The following is a 21,035-nucleotide window of genomic DNA, read 5'->3' on the forward strand; positions in this document are numbered from 1 at the left end:
GGCTCCCATTTTCTCCATGGCCACCTGTGCATGCCAGTTGCTGCCTGCTCCCGCTGCCCAGCCCTCGTCAGGGAAGGGGGAACAGGTTCCCCGGGGCCCAGGACCAAGATCTGCTCTCAGCTCGGAAGGGAGGGCGGATCCATACCCAGTTAGTTACCTGCACACGGTTCTTCAGCATAAAGCAGGCCAGCGAACTCTGGCTTCAACTGGTTAAGAGCCAGGAGACGCTAAACCCAGATAAGCTGCTCTTAAACCGAATGTTTTCGAGCCCCCTCCCCCTGCCATCACGGCCAGGCACAGAGCAGACTGCACCTCCACACGGGTATGTGGGGCACAGCACATGCGCAGGAGATGGCCCTGCTGGCCTCTGTCCCTAATGGTTAGAGCTCCAGGGACACAGGCCCCAGCCAAGGATTTCCTCACTTCTTGGTCCGAGCAGTGGATATGTCCCCACACACAAACTGACAACTGTAAAATGCTCACACTAACCCCAACTATAGACCGGCCACAGCTGGTGAACAGCAGCAGGTCCAGGAGCCCCCCCGGAAGTGAGGGCATCCCGTCTCGAGGCCTGCAGGCCGCCAAGCCCAGCACTCAGAGGGCGGCTAATGCAGAAATGGCCAACTGGACGACGCTTGGTTGTGCCAAGGGTTGACAGGCGGCTCTGAAAGGTTCAGTTTATTCACTCCGAGAACACTGTACAAATATTACAGGCAATTTTCTTTTGCTGCAAAAGGTATAAAAATAATCTTTATATACGAATCCAAGTTCATTTGTTACTGTAAATTCTCACTAAATATCTTTTCCAAACATCATCTAACTGATGGCAAGAGATCAACAGCTTGAAGGAGAGAGCAAGGCCAGGCAGTACACAGAGAACTCTAGCTACTCACAAAGGCCATGGAGTCTAGGCTAATGCACACGCTGGCCCCCCAGGTTCCAAGCAGCTCCCATGCAAAAGAGGAGCGAGGTTTAGGAACTGGATTTGGAGGCCTATTGTCCCTCTGGGACCTTCATCTCTCTCTCCAGTACTAGCTGCTCACTGCTGGCAGCGGAACCGGGAAAAGAGACACCCCAGCCCCCACCTGCTCCTCTAGGGTTTCCAATACCTGTTCTCTAAGGGCGCATTCCCCACCGGATCTCCTGACTGGGCAGCAGTCAGAGCTGGCTCTATCCTCCAGACAGACCAGGCAGCTAATGGGAGCAGTCGACCGTTTGGGGGGGGCTTAGAGCTGCTAGAGGATAGCCAGTTTGCTGAGGGCAGTGGCACTGCTAGATCCAGCCCTAGCAGCTCTGCGGCCAGCAGAAGCAGGAGAGCTGCTGCAGTCGGATGTTCCAGAAAAGTGCAAAGCTCAGATTTTCTCAAATCCCGAATCGGGGGAGGTGGAGCCTGGCAAACAGTGCAAACTCAGAGACCTGCAGAGGGGCTTTCTACTCCAATGGCCAACATTCAGAGGCATGCAAGGCAGAGAGCGCCTCAAATCGCCAAAAATTACAGGAGACCTTTCATTAACAAGGGATGAGGAAAAGCTGGGCGGGAGGGGGGAGACGCAGAGAGAGCATCACACCAGGTAGCACCCTGCCACCAGATCAGGAATGGAAAGCAAAGGCATCCGGCCCCAGGGGAAGAACCCCTAACACACTGGCGAGCCCCGCCCTGGAGCAGATGCTTGGTCTTTCTCAGAGGACATTGCTGTCTGTGCTTCAGCAAAACAGACCCAACTTGTCATGGCAAAGTGCTACCGAATGGGTCCACGCCAACCCAGGCTCGAGCGCAAGGCGGGGAGGACAGACTGATTCCCAGACGTCAGAAAAAACGGCCCCTCAGCACAGCTCCAGGAGAGGGAGTGGGAATGGAGCCTCTTCATGCATCAGCACAGAGGTTTAACTAACAAGGCCTGATGCAGGATTGCCAACTCTGCGGGGGACGGGGCGGGGAGTGAGGGGAATGCAGGACTTAGCTCAGCTCCTGGACCCCAGGAGCAGCACGGCCAGCAGCTGCCAATTGCTTGTCACTTGTCAAATGAACTAACTGGAGTCACTGCGGACCAGAGCTCACAGCCGAGCATGGCCACCCTAATGGGAGAGGGGCCGAGGCTGCTGCCCACTGATGGGTTCAGCTAACTACTTCTGGCCATCAGACTAAGACGCTGTCTAGCAGCTGATGCCTAGGAGACGCAAAGTGCCTGTGGAAGTGCAGGAAATCCAAGGCATGCGGATGGGAGGAAGCTCTGAGAGGCACATGGGCAAAGCTGTACGGGGAAGGTTCAAACACGGAGCCTTTCGAAAGAGGCCTGAGATCCAGTGGAGAGACAGATGCAGCGGGGTGAGGTAACTCGAGGACCTGGCATGTGCAACACGGGAAGAGAGAAGCTACGGGGAGGCTCCCAGTCCACAAGTCCATGTCTTGGTTCTAGTCCGGCCAAGAGCCCCTCTGACTCTCCTCCAGCACTAGCACAAAAGGAATCCGAAGGAGACTTTCCAAAGCCAGCTACAAACCAGTCCGTTCACCAGCCCGGCCGCTGCACCGGGCAGTCAGAGGTTGAGGATAGGCACGTCGAAGAGGTCGCAGACGCCTTCGCTCTCATCCAGGTTGTAGATGTAGTCGTGGTCTCCGGGGGGAGGGGAGAGGCGGAGCAAGGGAGCAAATACTGTTGAAGAGAAAGCAGGGTCCTGCTGTTCACAAGCCCAGGAACCATCCCACCTACCACCCCCAATTGGAGCCTCCGAGTCCTGTCACAGGGAGACCTCAGCTCACACTCATCCCACTCCTCCTTCGCAGGAGAGGAAACGGAGGGCAGAGTCTGTCCTCAGAGTTCTTCTGCCTGAGGCAAGGGGGGACCGAGTGCCAGACAGTGTGGGGCTGTCCCCCGAATGCCAGACGTTGTACAAACAACAGCCACTCCCACCCACATCCCCCAAAAAAGAGAGAGAGTTCGGAGGCAACAAAACCCAGCAACTCACCTTCGGACGACATCAGCTCTTCCAGCAGCTCGGAGTTCATACATTCTGGGGGGAGACAGCAGGGTGAGGGGCGCACTCTGCTTTCCAAGCGCCTAGTCTCGCTTTTCCTCAATACCCTTCCCCTCCCCCAAGTTCTTTCCTCCCAGTATCACAGAAGCCAAGTCTCAGACCTGAACTACAGGTAGCTCTGGAGCAAATAGGAGCGCAGGACTCGAGCCATTAACTCCGTGGCAGAGGGAAACTGGGCCAAGAAATCCTGCAAGATTCTTGTGCCTGCTCCAGCATGACAAACCCTGTGACCGCGCCCCCAGCTGGCCCAGGTCTGGGACTGAGCCTCGTCCCTGCGACAGCGCCCCCAGCTGGCCCAGGTCTGGGACTGAGCCTCGTCCCTGGGACAGTGCCCCCAGCTGGCCCAGGTCGGGGACAGTACCAGAAATGCACATTTTCCCCAGCCTAAACATATTCCAAACACTTCTTTAGCCATTTTTGCTGCAGTCTCTTTTTAAAGTAGGCCCACTGAAACTTGGCAAGTTCGCAGTCCTCAGTGAGGACAAGTGACTGCTTGCATGTGTGGGGGCAGGGGATTTACTGGGGAGGGAGAGAAAAATAAAAACTAAGCAATTAAAAACACGCGTCTGATCACGGTCTCTCTCTCTCTCCATTAACCAAGACAGTCGTCAAAATGTGAACAGGTTTCGACCTAAGCTGTGCCCATGTGCACCTACAAAGAGATTTTACCAACTAGCTCCTAGGACAATCAATACTCCTGGACAGCCACATCCACGATGCGTTGCTTCCCCGCTCCCCAGAAGATGGTCTGCAAACAGCCACAGAAGCACTGCCCCTCCCTCAGCCGATTCAGCATAGCAAAGAGGGAATTGCAAAACAAAAACCATGCAGGATTTTTTCCTTTTTCTTAAAAAAGGGGAAATTAAATACAAAATCCACATTGTTAAGTCTCCTACAGCAATGGTAACACGGGCTCNTTTTACCAACTAGCTCCTAGGACAATCAATACTCCTGGACAGCCACATCCACGATGCGTTGCTTCCCCGCTCCCCAGAAGATGGTCTGCAAACAGCCACAGAAGCACTGCCCCTCCCCCAGCCGATTCAGCATAGCAAAGAGGGAATTGCAAAACCAAAACCATGCAGGATTTTTTCCCTTTTCTTAAAAATGGGAAATTAAATACAAAGTCCACGTTGTTAAGTCTCCTACAGCAATGGTAACACGGGCACTGCCGAGATCCTGCTTGCTTGGTGGGATGTTTGAAAACCAAACGGTAAGCTATGAAGCTACACATATAAAATGAAAAACAGGACGCCTCCTGGCCTTCCTCTGCACGCCAGTGGGCAGGAACTTTAACTGCCCAGCCATCAGTACCAACCCAGCACCCAGGCCATGTTACTGTTAGAACGCAGAGACGCGAAGGTCGGAGGGAGATTTGCTGCAGGCCCCATCTCTCTGGGTCCAGTAGTCACTGCGCATGTCAAACCTATGCTTTAGCACTGCACAAACCAGTTGTTTTAAAGAGACTGTTCTACGGACGTCTCACCAGCAGCCCCCGAGGTAAACTGCACCTTTCTCCTGCTGCTGCATTTACCTTCCCTGCAGGATCTGGGGCATTCCCTCTCCACATCATGGAAAACATCGCACAGAACAGGGAGTATTTATCTCCTGCGGGCACTGGCATGGCGCTCGCTGTGTACCGGCACAGCACATCTGCCAGCAGTGGGCTAGGAAGGGCAGGCTGGGGTGCTACAGCTGTTTATCTGGCCCATACAGCACAGCCTGATTTGCTGCCTGGTTGCATTTCACCTGTGTCACACACACATGCTCTGGCGGCGGGAGCCCAAAGCACAGAGGGGTGCTGGACATGTGGATTTGGCACAGAGGGTTTCATGGGCCACCAGCGGAGTCTATTCTGGGAGCTCACAACATGTGACTGAAGCCCGCCCGGCAGGCCCGGCAGGGTGAGTGGAGCGCTTCACGGAGACCGCTCTTGTGCGGCGACCTGCCGAACGGCAGCGGGACACACTATGTGCTGCACTTGGTTGACGTGCCCCGGTGCTGCAAAGCAGCGGCGTGTGCTCAGCTTGTTCTCTGGAGGCAGCCAGGCCAGCTGGCATCTTCACAGCAAGGCCAGGAAGCACCATGCCAGGGGCTCAAGAGAGCAGCTCCGGTGAGAAGAACCAGCAACGGGAAGTCCATGTTGCCTACATTAGACTGACTTCCTTAGCATGCCTCACCCTTGGGGGGGGGGAATAGCTCAGTGGTTTGAGCATTGGTCTGCTAAACCCAGGGTTATGAGTTCAATCTTTGATGGGGCCACTTAGGGATTTGGGGCAAAATCAGTACTTGGTCCTGTTAGTGAAGGCAGGGGGCTGGACTTGATGACCTTTCAAGGTCCCTTCCAGTTCTAGGAGATGGGATATCTCCATTAATTTATTTACCATTGTTCAGCTGCATCACTCAGCGCTGCGGGGGGATTAGCCAACAGCCCCAGGCTTTTTAACCCATGGTGCCAACGGGACAGTCTCTGAGCTGGGCGAGACGAGAGCCACAACCCACCATGGCCAGTCTCTGGCAGCACCAGTACAAGCACTGTGGGAGACTGCAGAGAGCAGAGACTAGTCTAGGTCGGTCCCCCACTCCACTAGCCCTGTGTGCACAACAAACAATACCAGCAGGGTCTGACTTATCACCTTAGTCCAGATGCTACAGACCAGACAGGGGCAGGCAGGAGGGGAGCCTAGGGCACCATTTTATGTTAGTATGGGGGTCGAGGGGGAGATTCCGTCCATGTCTGATGCGCTGGCAATGCCCGTTTGTTGGCAGCACTGGTCACCAGTATGGACGGCAGCAGTCTGAACAGATTAACCGCTGTCACCCCAGAAGCCTCCAGCAGAGGTCGCTCAGCATCTAGTAAGCACAGAGACTGCAGGTGCCTTACAGAACCAGGTCCCGAGAGGAACCTGAAAGGACTCCTGTGCACGGCCTCCTTCTTGTGCCAAGGACCAGTAGAGGAGAGCTGAGAAAAGGAGGGAGAACAGAGCCCTTCTCCCCTGAGCACAGGGAGGGCAGGCAGGCACAGGGCAGCAGGGGTGGGGAGGGATCAGTGTACCTCGTGTTGGATCAAACATCTCCGAGAGTTCTTTGGGAAGTTCCAGCACTGTGTAAAGACAATGAACCAGATTAGTTGGCATTGCACCCTGCAAGATCTGAAATACAACAGCACACGCCAGCCTTGCCTAGGGCCCCCGTCCTCAGTCACCCACGCTGCGGCCCAGCACACTTCCCAGTGCGCGTTCTCCCAGCACACGGCTTGCCATCCATCCGAGTCCCCACAACTCTGCAGAGGGAGGGTCCCAGACTCAGAGAAACGAGAGCGGCAGTGACCCAGAAGAGCTCGCCCCCCTGCCTGCCTGGACAGCTTGCTCCCAGACAGTGAGTGTGCCAGACAACATGGCAAGCTGAAGGTAAAGTAGGCACCAGGCGCCCTGCATTCCATCCCCCGCTGGTGCTGCCAGCTGAAAATTCTGCAGCAGCTTCATTTATACTAAGAAGCTGGAGATTTACTACTCGGAGCTGTTGTTTCAGGCTGTCTGCAGACTCAGGAACACAAAACTGCAGCAGTGACACCTGGGTCATGTTTTCAAGGCTCTCTTCACAACCAGGAGGGCAAGTGTGTTTTCCCCCCTGAACATCAGCTCAGATTCGGGAGTACAAGTCTAGGTCAAAGGAAGGAGGAGCACACAGATAGGGTGACCAGACAGCAAGGGTGAAAAATCAGGACAGGGGTTGGGGGGGTAATAGGAGCCTATAGAAGAAAAAGACCCAAAAATCGGGACTAGCCCTATACAATCAGGACATCAGGTCACTCTACACACAGAGTTCTGCTCACCTAGTGCTCTGTCCAGCCTGGCCTTCAGCAAACCAAGCAGCTCCCTGGAGACTAGTCCACAGCCAGACACTGGACCCATTCCTTATCTCAGTCTCCCCATTCTTTGTTGTCACACTGTTCACCCCTGGCCCTCCTTCCACCCTATGTCCTAGTCTGTCTGATGCTTCTCACCACAGCCACTTCAATTAGTCGCCAGGACACACCACAAGACCAAGTCAGCAAGGCCTAAACCTTGAGGAGCTCTCACAGCTGTGGCCTGCGGAGCCATCAGTTAACATGGTGCGACCCCAACCCTGGGAATCCCTCCCTTGGTCCCTCTTGAGCTCCTGGACCTGCGGCCCAGAGCTCTTCCTAGCTACGGGCCACTCCGAGAGCCCCCTGAGCCCCTCGCATTCTTTAACGAACATGTCTTCAACCCCAGCGCGGCTGGGCCGAGCTATCACACACATCACACAGGTGTGGGAACTGAGGCTGAGTGACTGGCTCAGGGTCACACACGCAGTCTTTAGTGTAGCAGGGAACTGAACCCAGACCCCCAGAGTCCCAGGCAAGCACTCTCACAACTGGCCCCCCCACCCTCTCTGGCCACAGCATGGAATACCAACACTACGGGGTGGGGTTCGTGCAATGGCCTGTCTCTCCTGACCAGGCCCATCAATGGAAGCGGTGGAGACTCTCACCCCACCTGCGTCTCTGCTCTCCCGCCTCACTCCCTCCTCTCCTGGCTCCCCACTGCCTCCTCTCAGCCTGCTTCAGGCACAACAACGTGGGCCGCCTCCCCCTGCCACGCACCCTCTCCTTTCCTCTTCAAACCCTTCCGGCTCAGCCTGTGGAATTTCTAGGGGCTGGCAATTCAGCACAGGGGCTCTGCCCCCAGGGTGACTCCAGAGCCACCACAGGGCGGCAGGGCAGCTGTGCTCTGGAAAGGAAACAGAACGAGCGTTCTGGCTGCTTGTCAGTAAAGAGCCCCCAGCCCTTCCCCACAGAGCCACGCTGTTTGCAGTGCCGGGCTGTAGTCCAGCTCGGCTTCTCTCACGTCCCTAGAGGGATACGGCTCCACTTCCGGCTTACGCTGCCGCACTGCGTGAAACAGCCGGCAGGTCCCATCCCGGAGCAGGTGCGCTCCTGGGGCGGCAAAGTGATGCCCATGGATCTCTCAGCAGAGCACTGTGAATACCTTAGATGAATGTCCCTACAGAGAGACTCAGTGTGACTGTAACTCTGAGGACTGGGATGAAATTAAGAGAAGAGGGAGGCTAGTTATCAGGAGAACCCTCCCAGACTAGGGAACAGTCCCAAGGGAATGGCTGAATGCCTCAGTCCAGGGGGGCTCTCAACTGGACAAAGCACTGCAGAAGGGACTGTTAGGGGAGAACCCTGCACCGCTGGCAGGTAACGGGAGGGATAGATGGGGGTCCAGAAGGGAACTCTCAGGTCAGAGCGTCTGCTACCAGCCTCAGAACGCAGACAGTAAACAGCGTCTCACCAGAGAGCCATCTCCGCCAGCTTTTTCACCCTCGCCGCTGCCGTGCACACAGCTCCCCTGGGGGTGCAGGGATCTGCCTGCCCCTGCCTTGAGATCCCAGCTTGCAAAGCTTGACTGAAGCCTCTCAGCAGAAAGCAAAGCAGAGCTCAGCCCTGTCTGGGCAGCGCCAACAGCACTTCAGCCCCTTGGCTGCGGCAGAGTCCCCCAAGGCCATACTCACTCTCTGTGGGATCTGGCTTGATTGGCTCAAAGGAGGTAGAGGGATTGGGCAGGACGGAGCTGCTGTCTAGCGAGGCAGATGACTGGAGCGGCTGCGTATCTAACACCGGCGGCTGGCTGGTTGGCGCGGCCACTGAGCTGAGAGGGTCGAAGTCGCTGCTGCTCTTGGACTCTGCTGCCGAAACGCTGGATTCTGTTACATACATGGGGGGGGGCAGATTTCAGGGGACTCCAGAATACGTGACCCCAAAGCAGCAGCCAGAGCCCCCAGCAAATCCAGCCGCTGCCCCCTCGTTAACAAACCTGGCCTAAGTGCAACAGACACTGGCACATCCACAGACGAACGGCTTTCTGCCTGGTTCTCTCTCCCCCGGACGAGCCTGCGTCCCTAGCACACAGACTCCCTGTCCTAAACTCTCCTACTGCCCCCAGAGGCTGTCACTGCCCCCAGCACCTGCTGGCATCTTGCTGGCTGAGAGCACTGTCTCCATCACACTCCCAGCCAGCTGGCTGGGAGGTAGCAGGGGGGTCACTGCAGTGAGGGGACAGCCAGCCTGGCCCCAACCAGAACAGGAGGTAAGGGCTGGAATTTACTGACTCAGTGCTCTAGTCATTGCACTTCAGCTCCTATACGCCCACAGCCCATTGGTCATGGAAGACGTAGGGCGGAGCTGGGAGGATCCAATGGACTACAGAACAACTCTGGCAGGGATGGGGGAGATCCACGTTTAGCTGTATCTGGACATTGGGAAGCATTCCCATATGAACTCCAAAGTGCTTCTAAAAACGCTCCCCCATTCCTAGCTGGTACCTTCCCACTCGCCTGGCCACCAGCCCACTCCTTGCTCACCTGGGCTCGTTGTTTTCTGTGCAGCCGGGCTGTGGTCCTGAGTGCTGGTCGGTGTGGGCGTGGACGGGTGCGTACTGCTGGGGACAGATGCCTCCTGGAAGTGGGCAACAGGCGATCTCTGTGGTTTAGCGGGCACGACTGGCTGGCACTGAATGAGGTCTTCAGGGGGAGGGACAGGGAGCACCACAGGGGGGGAGCTCAAAGCATCTTTGTTTACGAGGAGGACATCAATTGGACCACTAGTGCTTTTCAGATGGATCTGATATTTCTTCTGTCCATTCAGGCCCTGAGGAAATCAGGAAGCAAAGTACCCAGATACAATTAACAGCAGTCCTCAAACCAGGACTTCAGCTTCCCGGGGCAATATCCGCGCTCTGGAATGGCTCAGCATGCTACAGGAGCGCCTCCCTCCCTCAGACAGCTGCTCCTTCTCCTCCCACAGCTACCCCTGCTCCAGCACACTCCGAATGATCCTCCTCCCCCCCAACAGCACAGCAAGCAAGCCATGCCACATCCTTCCAGTAACTCCAGCCATCCCAGGCCACCTCCATCCCAGCCTGATCGAACACAGCACCCACCTCCGGAATGGGAACCTCCAACCGAGTGCCTGACGGGGCTCGAATTGCTAGGAGGGTGTCTCCTGTGAAAACAGACTGGTCAGCGCTCGAAGGGATACCTCTGGCTGCTGGGCCCACTGTGGGTTGTCATTCACCCAGCCCCTCCCGGGAGAACTCCTGCGCACTCCCACCAACCAGGGCTGGGCCACCCTGCCTTCCTGGGGAATCACCATCCATCCTTCACAATGCACCCCTGGCCCAACACACTAAACAAACACAGAAACAGAGCGCTACGGGCAGGAGCGCACGCACTCAGACGTCATGGAGGTCCCTCCCAGGGCAGGACCAGGATGATCCGAGAACACTTTGTATGGGCATCCTGAGTGGCATGCCCTTCCTCCTCCCTGGAGATTCCCCCTCTTGCCCCAGCACTGCAGCTCAGCCCTCTGACACAGCCGGATTCCCGAGGAAGGGCTAGTCTCTGCACCAGGCCCCAGTTCAGTTTCCACAGTCACCAAGCGCTGAGCCAAAGGAACAGGGAGTTATGTGGATTAACACTGTTTGCGCGGGTTTTTAAACGTGCCCCATAGCCACTAATGAAACGGCCAACAGGACAGCAAGCAGGCGGGGAGCGAAGCTCAGAAATCAGACAGACGCTGAGTCCAGCAATAGCTGTCAGTAGGGCCAACACAGGATCGCAGACACTTGACTCCAAAGCTTTCATCCTTTGAGAGGGAGAGAGAGCGAGCGCGCATTCAGATATGATCTCCAGGTAGCTGTCCTAGGACCCTGCCAGCGATTCAGAGCTCTTACGTCGAGTGCTAGGACTCTGGTAGCAAGAAAAGAGGGTCTGAGCGTCTCCAGAGGAAAAGGGAGCTAGGGGCAGGGATAGAGACCTGGGCAGGGAGTGACTCCAGAAACAGCCAAGTTCAGGTCAAAGTTTATGTGAGTTATTGAAGTTAGCAAGAAAGGGAGCAGTTGGGGCCCATACCCAGCATGTGCCGAGCTGAGCTGGGAATGCCACTGCCTTGGAGGATCTTTGATGTTTAACACCTTTCTTTCCAAAGATGTGCACGTAGTCATAGGAACTGAAAACAAGTCAGCTTTATGCAATATCGAGCCACCAGTAAGCAGGAAATTCCCAGCATTCCTGCTCCTCCTGTAGTACTAATTTAGCTACACTGCACACCTTCCGTCAGCTCTGGCTGGCACCAACACCACATGAGTTCACGTTTAACACAGAAAACAAGACTAGAACTATCATACCCACGCAGCACAGCTGCGCTCATGCTGGCCTCTGTGTGACTGACATTTCAGCCTTTACGTGGCACGAATTCGTTTTTTGCCTTTAACTTCTCATGGTTTATTAATAAAAATAGGTAAAAGGGAGGAAAATCCCAAAAGTCACAAAAAAGGAAGAACAGTGGGAGAGAAAGTTCTTTGATCTCAGCCCAGTAGCTAACGGCTCTCCTTGTAAATTCCCTGGCCCAAAGCAACCTGGCTTACAAAAGTTATTGCCAAATCTTGTGGTGTTTGAAAAGTGAAGAATCTTCAGCAATTTATCCTTACCAAATACATCTTTAAAACACATTAAAATATGGACAGAAAAGTCCTAAAGTACAGGCTTAAATTCCAAACTTTCAATGTTACTACAACAATTGAAACAGGTTTCAAATTTGCCTTGAACTTTAAATCTCAAGAAACAAGCCCAGTCTGATGTTTGTGCCTTGATCTTTTTCGAGTCTGAGTGAAAATTTTAAGCTAGCGACATAAGGTAAATCGGTATTTTTTCCACTCAGTCTAAGAAACCGCGCAGCCTATTTTCATTCAGTTTTTCAAAACAAATTCACATTTGAGATAGGGCCAAACATGGGAAACTTCAGCCCACAAGTCATTTCCTGAGAAAAGGGGGCAAGGTGGAATGGAAGTTGGAATTCAGCCTGAAGTACAAGGCTGTGATACAAGAGACCCAGCAAAGCAGCTTTCCAAAGATCACCAAGAGTGGAAAGTCAGATCTCCTACACAGAGATCAGCTTCACCCCGGGAGGCCAGCTGGGATCACCCTGTAATACCACGAGGAGACAGGCTGAGATGTCTGTTTTAAAACAATCGGATAATTCAGATCCGCTCCCAAAAAGACAATCGGTGACCTCGAGTCCAGCTGCGAGGCCTTCCCACCGCAAAGTGAGGTTTGGCTTCAGATGTAAATCTGCTCTGAAGAGCAGGAGTGACAAACAACCGCTGGACTCTCTTAGACTTGGGCTCTTGCAGCTCAATTGGCTCCCACGCATAATGGCTCCCACACAACATTTGTCTACTTCTGTCCCCTCACATCCTCCCAGGCGATTACAAGTTATTTGGTGCCTTGCACAATCCCTGCCCAAGGAGTCAGAGACCAGACATGGCACAGCAGGAAGCTGAGGGTTGCTGTGCACAAGTTACTGGAAGGAAAACGAGAGAAGATTCCTGGAAGAAGGTGGCTCTTGAGGAGAAGAGAGAAAGAGTTTGGTGAGTAGGTAGAGAAACTGTTGCAAGGCCAGGAAGCAACATGAGGTCAGGCGCAGAGTCAAGAGAGGGGAGGACAACGGAAGGTGCACTAAGGAAAGAGGACTGGGAGGAACGCTGAAAGAAATAGGAGCAAACAGTCAGGGGGAGGCGAAATCACGTAGGGCCTTGGATCTACCAGGGCCTTTGAAATAAAGGCATTTATTTGTACAAATGAGGCAAAGAAAAAGGAATGCTGGCTCTTCTCAGTCATATGCAAAGACCTCCAGCTGGCAAGCAGCGCATCTTGGCCCTGGGGAGGGTTTTCCTATGGCTTCCCTAGGAAGGGATGACCTGCCAAGGAAAGCTGAAATCCTGCAATTAAAAACTTGCCCCATGGGATAACATGGCCCCAGATACAAAGGGACAGAGCAGACAGCCCCCTACTACAAGTGTGCTCTTGGAATTCTATGGTCTACATCTTGCACAGAACAGTCCCACTCCCAGATAGGACTCCTCTGACTGCAAAGATGCAGCTTGAATTTAGTGGCAGCTGATCCCTGGGGTTGTGGGAGAAGATGCAGGACTGTCTCTTCACGGAGGACACAGAGAGCACATCTTGGGGACCAGCCATCTCCCTCCTGGGAAATGGGGGAGCACAGCTGGGACAGCCAGGTAGGTCTGCTGCCTCAGGCCATGGGAGATCAGTCAGGGGCCCAGCACCATCTCCTCACCTGTGAAGCACTTGCAGATATCTTCGTGCGTCACATAGGCTAACGTTCCTGTGGTTAAGGAGAAAAGGTGCAGCTTCCTGTGGGGACACAGAATTCAAAGAGCACCTGGTGTAGTGTCTCCTTCCTGCATGCAGACAATGGAATTCCTAGAAGCTAAATGCCCGCACCAAAGCCTCTGAAGTGGTCTGCAGAGGAGGTCTACCTGCAGCAGGGTTAGCGCTCACAGAGACCACCTGCCTGAGAATGTAGCACTGATGAGTCAGAAAGAGGCATTTCTGTCCTGAGTCTGTACTGAAGCGATGCGTCAACATGGTGCTAGGGGACACCACAGGGCCAGAAGTGATCTCTGAACCTCCTAACACACCTTCCCCAAAGGTGGAGCAGTCCCCAGTGGTCCTGGGGAAATTCCAACCCAGCTGATTACATTTGCCTCCCCAAACATTCCCTGCAGGGGCACATGGACAGTTTGATTTACTTGCTGCTGGGTCATGTTACAGCACGCTGTTAATCAGCTGCTGTGTGCTACTCCAGATGTGGATGCATTCAGGGCTGGCTATTATTACGAATTATTTGTCCGAGCGTACTCCCAGGAGCCCATCCTGCTAGGTGCTCTGCAAGTTACATTTGTGCAATACTTTGCGGGATTTGATGAGAAAGTGCTATAGACATGAAAGCTCATTAGTACTGGAGGGAGAGGCAGCCAGCCTGCAGTCAGCCCAAGGGGAGAAGAGGGAGAGCAGCAGGAACCGAACTGGGAGCTGGTGGGGGGGGGAGCTGAAAGGATATCTGCTGTTCTGTACGTCTTCGGTGACATTTTTGATGCTCTGCTGGACCCACATCTTCTGCTGCTCCAGCTCCTGTTCGCGCTGCTCCAGGTCCTCTATCTCCGCCTTCAGCTCAATGAGTTTGTGGGCTATCTCGCGGGTGTTGCAGCCCGGGCCCACACCTCTGTGCAGACATAGAGAGGAATGAGTGGCCCAGCCTCATTAAAGGAGAAAATAAAAAACTTGCAGAGGGCACTGACTGCACCGCCTTGGAACGAGGAGCCACTCCCAGCCCTCTCCTGACACAGAGGTTGGAGCCCAGCTCTTCCACACCTCCCCAGCTCCCAGCAGTGCCAAACCCATTCTCCAGCACCACAGCTAGAGCCCCCAGCTCCCCTCACCTTCTCCCATCGTACACCAGGGTCAGAGGCCCCAGACCTCCTATCTCCCCACCAAAGCCTCCATCCAGTACAAGAGGGTCAAAGCCTACCCTCCTACTGGGGGCAGAATCCTTCCTCTCTCAACACCAGGGTAAGGGTTGGAGGCATCTGTTCTGGTCAAAGCCCCTGCAAGTAGCTAGCATGCACCCGAAGCAACACCTACATATCTCAGCCGCTGGAGAAATGGCTCCCGTGTGTACACTAGCATTTCCCCCTCAAATTCCCCACAGCCGCTACTGGCGCGGCTCAGCTAGGGGAGCGCTAGCGTAGACCAGCTGGCAGACACTGCACTCAGCATGCCAACCGATGCTTGAAGCCATGGCTCTACTACCTCTGCCACCATTCCCGCCGCAGGTGGAGCTGCGCAGGCGGTAGCAAGGGTGGGAAATTTCAGAGTGGGAAACAGGGAGTGGATTGTGGGCAAGGCCTCAAAGTGAGAGGAGCATTGAGAGGAACTCTTCTCCCAGAATCCCCCCAAACTTCTCAGAGCATCTCAGTCACTCACTTCCACTGGATACTGTTCTTGGATTTCTTCTCGATCAGCCCAATGCCCTCCAGAACATTTGTGATGTCGTAGATTCGCCGTTTCTGCCGCACAGCCAAGGTATCCGCTGCCTGGGGGTTAGAGGTGGATGGCTGACTCCAGAAATTCCCAGTTACACTCTGCCCCCCACGGCCACGGACATTACATCACCCCAATTACAGATCCGCCCCCGCTGCTTCCCACCGCATGTCCTTTGTGCCCCCACTTCTCAAATTACAGATCAGACACTGTTCCTAGGGACATCGAAACTATCACTGATCTGACCCAGTTACTGACTCTACCTGCCCCACAATCCAATTTCTCAACCCACTAACACCTCATCAGTCACAGACCAAACCCAGCCACCTCCCCAGCTCCTTTGGACTCCATGCGGATGGCTCATCTCCAGGACAATGCCATGTTGGGAGGGGAATACACGTTACACCCATCTGGGGCTAGACGTTCTAGGGAAGCTTTGTGTGGTGACCTGCAAACTGGATGCATGCTCTTGACTGGTCAAACCCAGAGGGTAAGAAGGAAGGGAATGGGGAGGTGTGGGGGAGAGAGAAGTAAGTGGGTCTACTAAAGGCAACAGTTCTGCACTGTCAGGGAGATGGGCTAGATAGTCCCACAGGCCTTTTCCACCTGACTTCCATGACGCTGGGTGGAAAGTGTCACCGCCTCCCTCAGGTGAGCCACCAGCATCTCTCAAATGGGCATTGTTCAGCCCATGCACAAAAAGCCACCCCTTGGCCCTCACAATTTCAGCCCCGGCTCTATTCTTTTTTTAAGCAGATTAGGGAGGCTGTGACGAGGCACCTNCCAGATGTGGATGCATTCAGGGCTGGCTATTATTACGAATTATTTGTCCGAGCGTACTCCCAGGAGCCCATCCTGCTAGGTGCTGTGCAAGTTACATTTGTGCAATACTTTGCGGGATTTGATGAGAAAGTGCTATAGACATGAAAGCTCATTAGTACTGGAGGGAGAGGCAACCGTCCCTTCAGGCCCAGCCAGCCTGCAGTCAGCCCAAGGGGAGAAGAGGGAGAGCAGCAGGAACCGAACTGGGAGCTGGGGTGGGGGGGGGGGGAGCTGAAAGGATATCTGCTGTTCTGTACGTCTTCGGTGACGTTTTTGATGCTCTGCTGGACCCACATCTTCTGCTGCTCCAGCTCCTGTTCGCGCTGCTCCAGGTCCTCTATCTCCGCCTTCAGCTCAATGAGTTTGTGGGCTATCTCGCGGGTGTTGCAGCCCGGGCCCACACCTCTGTGCAGACAGAGAGAGGAATGAGTGGCCCAGCCTCATTAAAGGAGAAAATAAAAAACTTGCAGAGGGCACTGACTGCACCGCCTTGGAACGAGGAGCCACTCCCAGCCCTCTCCTGACACAGAGGTTGGAGCCCAGCTCTTCCACACCTCCCCAGCTCCCAGCAGTGCCAAACCCATTCTCCAGCACCACAGCTAGAGCCCCCAGCTCCCCTCACCTTCTCCCATCGTACACCAGGGTCAGAGGCCCCAGACCTCCCATGTCCCCACCAAAGCCTCCTTCCAGTACAAGAGGGTCAAAGCCTACCCTCCTACTGGGGGCAGAATCCTTCCTCTCTCAACACCAGGGTAAGGGTTGGAGGCATCTGTTCTGGTCAAAGCCCCTGCAAGTAGCTAGCATGCACCCGAAGCAACACCTACATACGTCAGCCGCTGGAGAAATGGCTCCCGTGTGTACACTAGCATTTCCCCCTCAAATTCCCCACAGCCGCTACTGGCGCGGCTCAGCTAGGGGAGCGCTAGCGTAGAGCAGCTGGCAGACACTGCACTCAGCATGCCAACCGATGCTTGAAGCCATGGCTCTACTACCTCTGCCACCATTCCCACCGCAGGTGGAGCTGCGCCAGCGGTAGCAAGGGTGGGAAATTTCAGAGTGGGAAACAGGGAGTGGATTGTGGGCAAGGCCTCAAAGTGAGAGGAGCATTGAGAGGAACTCTTCTCCCAGAATCCCCCCAAACTTCTCAGAGCATCTCAGTCACTCACTTCCACTGGATACTGTTCTTGGATTTCTTCTCGATCAGCCCAATGCCCTCCAGAACATTTGTGATGTCGTAGATTCGCCGTTTCTGCCGCACAGCCAAGGTATCCGCTGCCTGGGGGTTAGAGGTGGACGGCTGACTCCAGAAATTCCCAGTTACACTCTGCCCCCCACGGCCACGGACATTACATCACCCCAATTACAGATCCGCCCCCGCTGCTTCCCACCGCATGTCCTTTGTGCCCCCACTTCTCAAATTACAGATCAGACACTGTTCCCAGGGACATCGAAACTATCACTGATCTGACCCAGTTACTGACTCTACCTGCCCCACAATCCAATTTCTCAACCCACTAACACCTCATCAGTCACAGACCAAACCCAGCCACCTCCCCAGCTCCTTTGGACTCCATGCAGATGGCTCATCTCCAGGACAATGCCATGTTGGGAGGGGAATACACGTTACACCCATCTGGGGCTAGACGTTCTAGGGAAGCTGTGTGTGGTGACCTGCAAACTGGATGCATGCTCTTGACTGGTCAAACCCAGAGGGTAAGAAGGAAGGGAATGGGGAGGTGTGGGGGAGAGAGAAGAAAGTGGGTCTACTAAAGGCAACAGTTCTGCACTGTCAGGGAGATGGGCTAGATAATCCCACAGGCCTTTTCCACCTGACTTCCATGACGCTGGGTGGAAAGTGTCACCGCCTCCCTCAGGTGAGCCACCAGCATCTCTCAAATGGGCATTGTTCAGCCCATGCACAAAAAGCCACCCCTTGGCCCTCACAATTTCAGCCCCGGCTCTATTCTTTTTTTAAGCAGATTAGGGAGGCTGTGACGAGGCAGCTCTTGTACTACCCAAAGTTCTCCGATTTCCTTGACTCTCTTGGATGTAGGGCCCAGTGTCCATACAAGAAGGTTCCACTGGTGGAACTGTCCTTCGGTTGGCAGGAACTGCTGCACGTTAACACACGAGTCCCTTGACTCCAGCTCCCATCCCAAGTAACCCCGCATAAGCAGGTATTACATCGGTGCTGGGCCAATGTGGACTCATCACCTGTCTGTACTAACAAACCCAGTGCCACACTGCACTGGATCTTGCAGAACAGACATGTCTGGCCACCTTTCTACACAGCAGTGCTCCCGAAGCCACGCATCTGTTCCAATGATGCTGACAAACGTGACTGCCATTTGCCAGCCATTTCTGAAGCAAACACACACCACTTTTCTGACAGAATGTAAACATATGTGGTCACCTCCTGCATATGCCTGAAGCCAGACAGAGGTCACCAGTGTGAACACACACAGCTGGTGTGATATATATGGGTGTAACTCCACTGATGCATGTTGCACTGGTAGAACTTTCATGTGTAGACAAGACCTAGGTTTAGGCACAGGTAGGAGATGGAGACTGTGTTGCTTACTCTGAACAAAGATCTCCAATGGACAAGGATAAAGCGTCTATGCCAATTCTCTACCCATAAGCTACCTTCAATACCACACAGTACAAGGCACGGATGACTCCTCTGCAGGCCACAGGAGAGGTAGGTATGGCTGTGTTTGCTTAGCTCTGTTATTTTCCCTCCCAGGACAGAAAGGCAGTAATGAGTAATTGTTGATCTGTCTCAAGGGCTCCCTGATGGAGGTACCACAGAATTCTGGGGAGAGAGTGACAGCCTTTGGACTGTATTTGATAGCAGGATACAGAAGACAGGTCACTCTGCATCTCTGATTCACTGGACCTGGACTGTACAGGCACTTGGACTTCCCACTATCTGCCCATGAGTGGAGCCTCAGTGAGAGCAAGATCCAAATATGACCGAAGGGTGACGCAGCAGAGAGGATCTGTTGGAGCTGTTCCATTTGGGGCTGGGTGGCGTGGTGGCCTATGCTGTACAGGGCTCAGATGAAATGACCTAGTGGTCCCTTCCGGCCTTAAACGCCATGAAATATTCACTGGGCCAAAGAAAGAGAGAATGACTCTATAGCCCAGTGGTTCAGACATCCACCTCAGTCCTAACCACCATGCTATTGGCTACGCTGAGGTCTCCCTCTCGGACTGGTTCTGAAAAACCTGCCTGACAACAGTTTCCTCACAACGGACAGGTTCTGTGAAAAGCTTCACTTTTGACAAATCAGCATGTTCCAGAAAAACCAAAGCAAAACCCACATTTGATCAACGAAATTCTGACCAGCTTGAGAGGAGTTCTGCTGCATCCTAGCCACGCCTGGATGCAAAAGTGCTTCCTTCCATTGGCACTCAGCCAGAAGGCCACAGCCCTTCCCAGATCTATTAAGCCTCCTGTTTTCAGTCATCCCTCCCTGAGCTCCCAAGTGGATGACTACATCCATGCCTTCTGCCTAGAGCAGCAATCGCAGCACTGCAGATCCCAGGGAGATTCATCCAGCTCCCTAGAGTGCCTCTGCCCAGACAGATGACCCCAGAGAGAGACCCAGGTCTGAAGAGCGAGCATTCATTCCACTGGCTTAGTTCTCTGGACAGCGACACAGCTGGGAGCTTCTCCCCATGGCCACCACCTGAGGTAAATGACGTCACCTCTACTGACCTGGAGGATGCCAGTAGCCTCTCATACATGCCAACAGTTCTGGGAGGCAGATGCCCACCCCAAATGTCACTTCAGCACCCTCCCCCTCCCCCCCCCACACCCCAACGTGATAAGCAGCAGCTCCCAGGCGTAGAGGCTGCAGCCCAGCACCACGGAAGGACATTCAGCTTAACCCCCTCCAATCGGCCCCTCGCAGCCCCATTCTACCTCTCTCCAGGCCCCATCCTGAGCTTCAGTTTATCCAAAGCAACTTTTTTCATAGTGAATCTCCCTCTCTGCCCCCCAAAATCGTCCACGTTGAAAAGGCTGCTCATCAGGGTGTTGTGAGCTGCACGTTCGTGATCTCGGACGTGGTGGGGTGAGCTAGCTTTGGGGACAGACTGTGCAGTGCACTTTTGTGATGCATAAACAGGCAGCTTGGTGTCAGTGATGTGAGAGAATGCATGTTCATCTCATCACGTACATGCACTCTCCAGCGCTTCAGCCAGAAATGGTCTGATTTCCTGTCTGCTCCTCACCTCCCCAAGCATCCAGGCCTTTGCCTCCTCCAGCCTGGAGCTGATAGAGTGCTCTACGAGGGGCTAACCCTAAAGATCATTTGGAAACTTCAGCTAGTGGAGAACTGCATGCCCCGCTTGCTTAGCGGCGCCTTCCCTGCGCCCTGCAGATTGCACTGGTTTCCTGTCAGGTCCCGGATACAACGCAAGGGGTTGATTTTGATCTATGTATCCCTTTCAAGCTGGGGTCCTGCTTAATTTAGTGCTGTTTCTCTGTGTTGCAACCTGAGACGAGCCACCGTGCTAGGGCTGGCAGGTCCTGGATTTGATCCGGGATATTATGCTCGCAGCGATGGGAACTTTGACTCTGGAAATTGCTTCCCTTGTAGGGGACACAGACCGGGTGTGTTGGCCTTCAGGGCACACTGGAAGAGTTTTTCTGGGGCAGGGTTTTGGCTCTTTTGCAAGGGTGGGGGCAACTCCTTTCACGCTGTGTCACTATGCATTCATGATAGGGAAATTTACATATTTATAAATACTTACTCCCTAGAAATATGGTTGATACTGAGGGCTCCACCCAGGCCCTGCACCCCTCCCCTCCCCTCTGCCCACAGCCCCACACCCAGCCCCATGGCACTAGTCACTACTTCCCCCAGTGCACATCCTCCAGCCTAGCACCCAAGGGCACCAAACAGAGCACCCCTCAGCCTGGCCTCACAACAGCTTGGGCCAAACACAGCCCCCACTTGGCAACCCAGGTAACCACTTCACACCCTACAGATACCCCCCGCCCCTCCGCAACCTCCCAGGGACAGATACCCCCTGTCCGCTGATGGACAGATAGCCCCCGCCCCCTCTCGATGCCCCCCACCATGGATTGATACCCCTGCCTTGTCAAAAATAGCTACCCTATCGCCTGCAGCCCCCCCATGGAGAGTTACCCCCCCGTTAGCCTCTCCCCCCGGGACAGCCCTCTCCCCCCACCATAGCCCCCTCCCCCCAGCTCTCGCCCCCCGGGGCAGCCCCCC

At 54.4% G+C, this 21,035-nt stretch overlaps 1 protein-coding gene across 1 annotated transcript; it reads right to left on the reverse strand.

Moving 5' to 3' along the window:
• Positions 1-665: 665 nt before the first annotated feature.
• On the reverse strand, positions 666-17,062 carry E2F4 (E2F transcription factor 4; the record flags this gene model as incomplete). Its single annotated transcript, XM_034788277.1, is given in 9 exon segments — positions 666-2,651; positions 2,965-3,009; positions 6,089-6,136; positions 8,575-8,766; positions 9,424-9,709; positions 10,002-10,063; positions 13,199-13,242; positions 16,030-16,191; positions 16,953-17,062. Coding segments are annotated over 9 exon segments (1,065 nt in total), but the record flags the coding sequence as incomplete, so codon positions are not given.
• Positions 17,063-21,035: the final 3,973 nt, after the last annotated feature.

Source organism: Trachemys scripta, chromosome 13, assembly GCF_013100865.1.
Source record: "Trachemys scripta elegans isolate TJP31775 chromosome 13, CAS_Tse_1.0, whole genome shotgun sequence".
Lineage (NCBI taxonomy): Eukaryota > Metazoa > Chordata > Testudines > Emydidae > Trachemys > Trachemys scripta.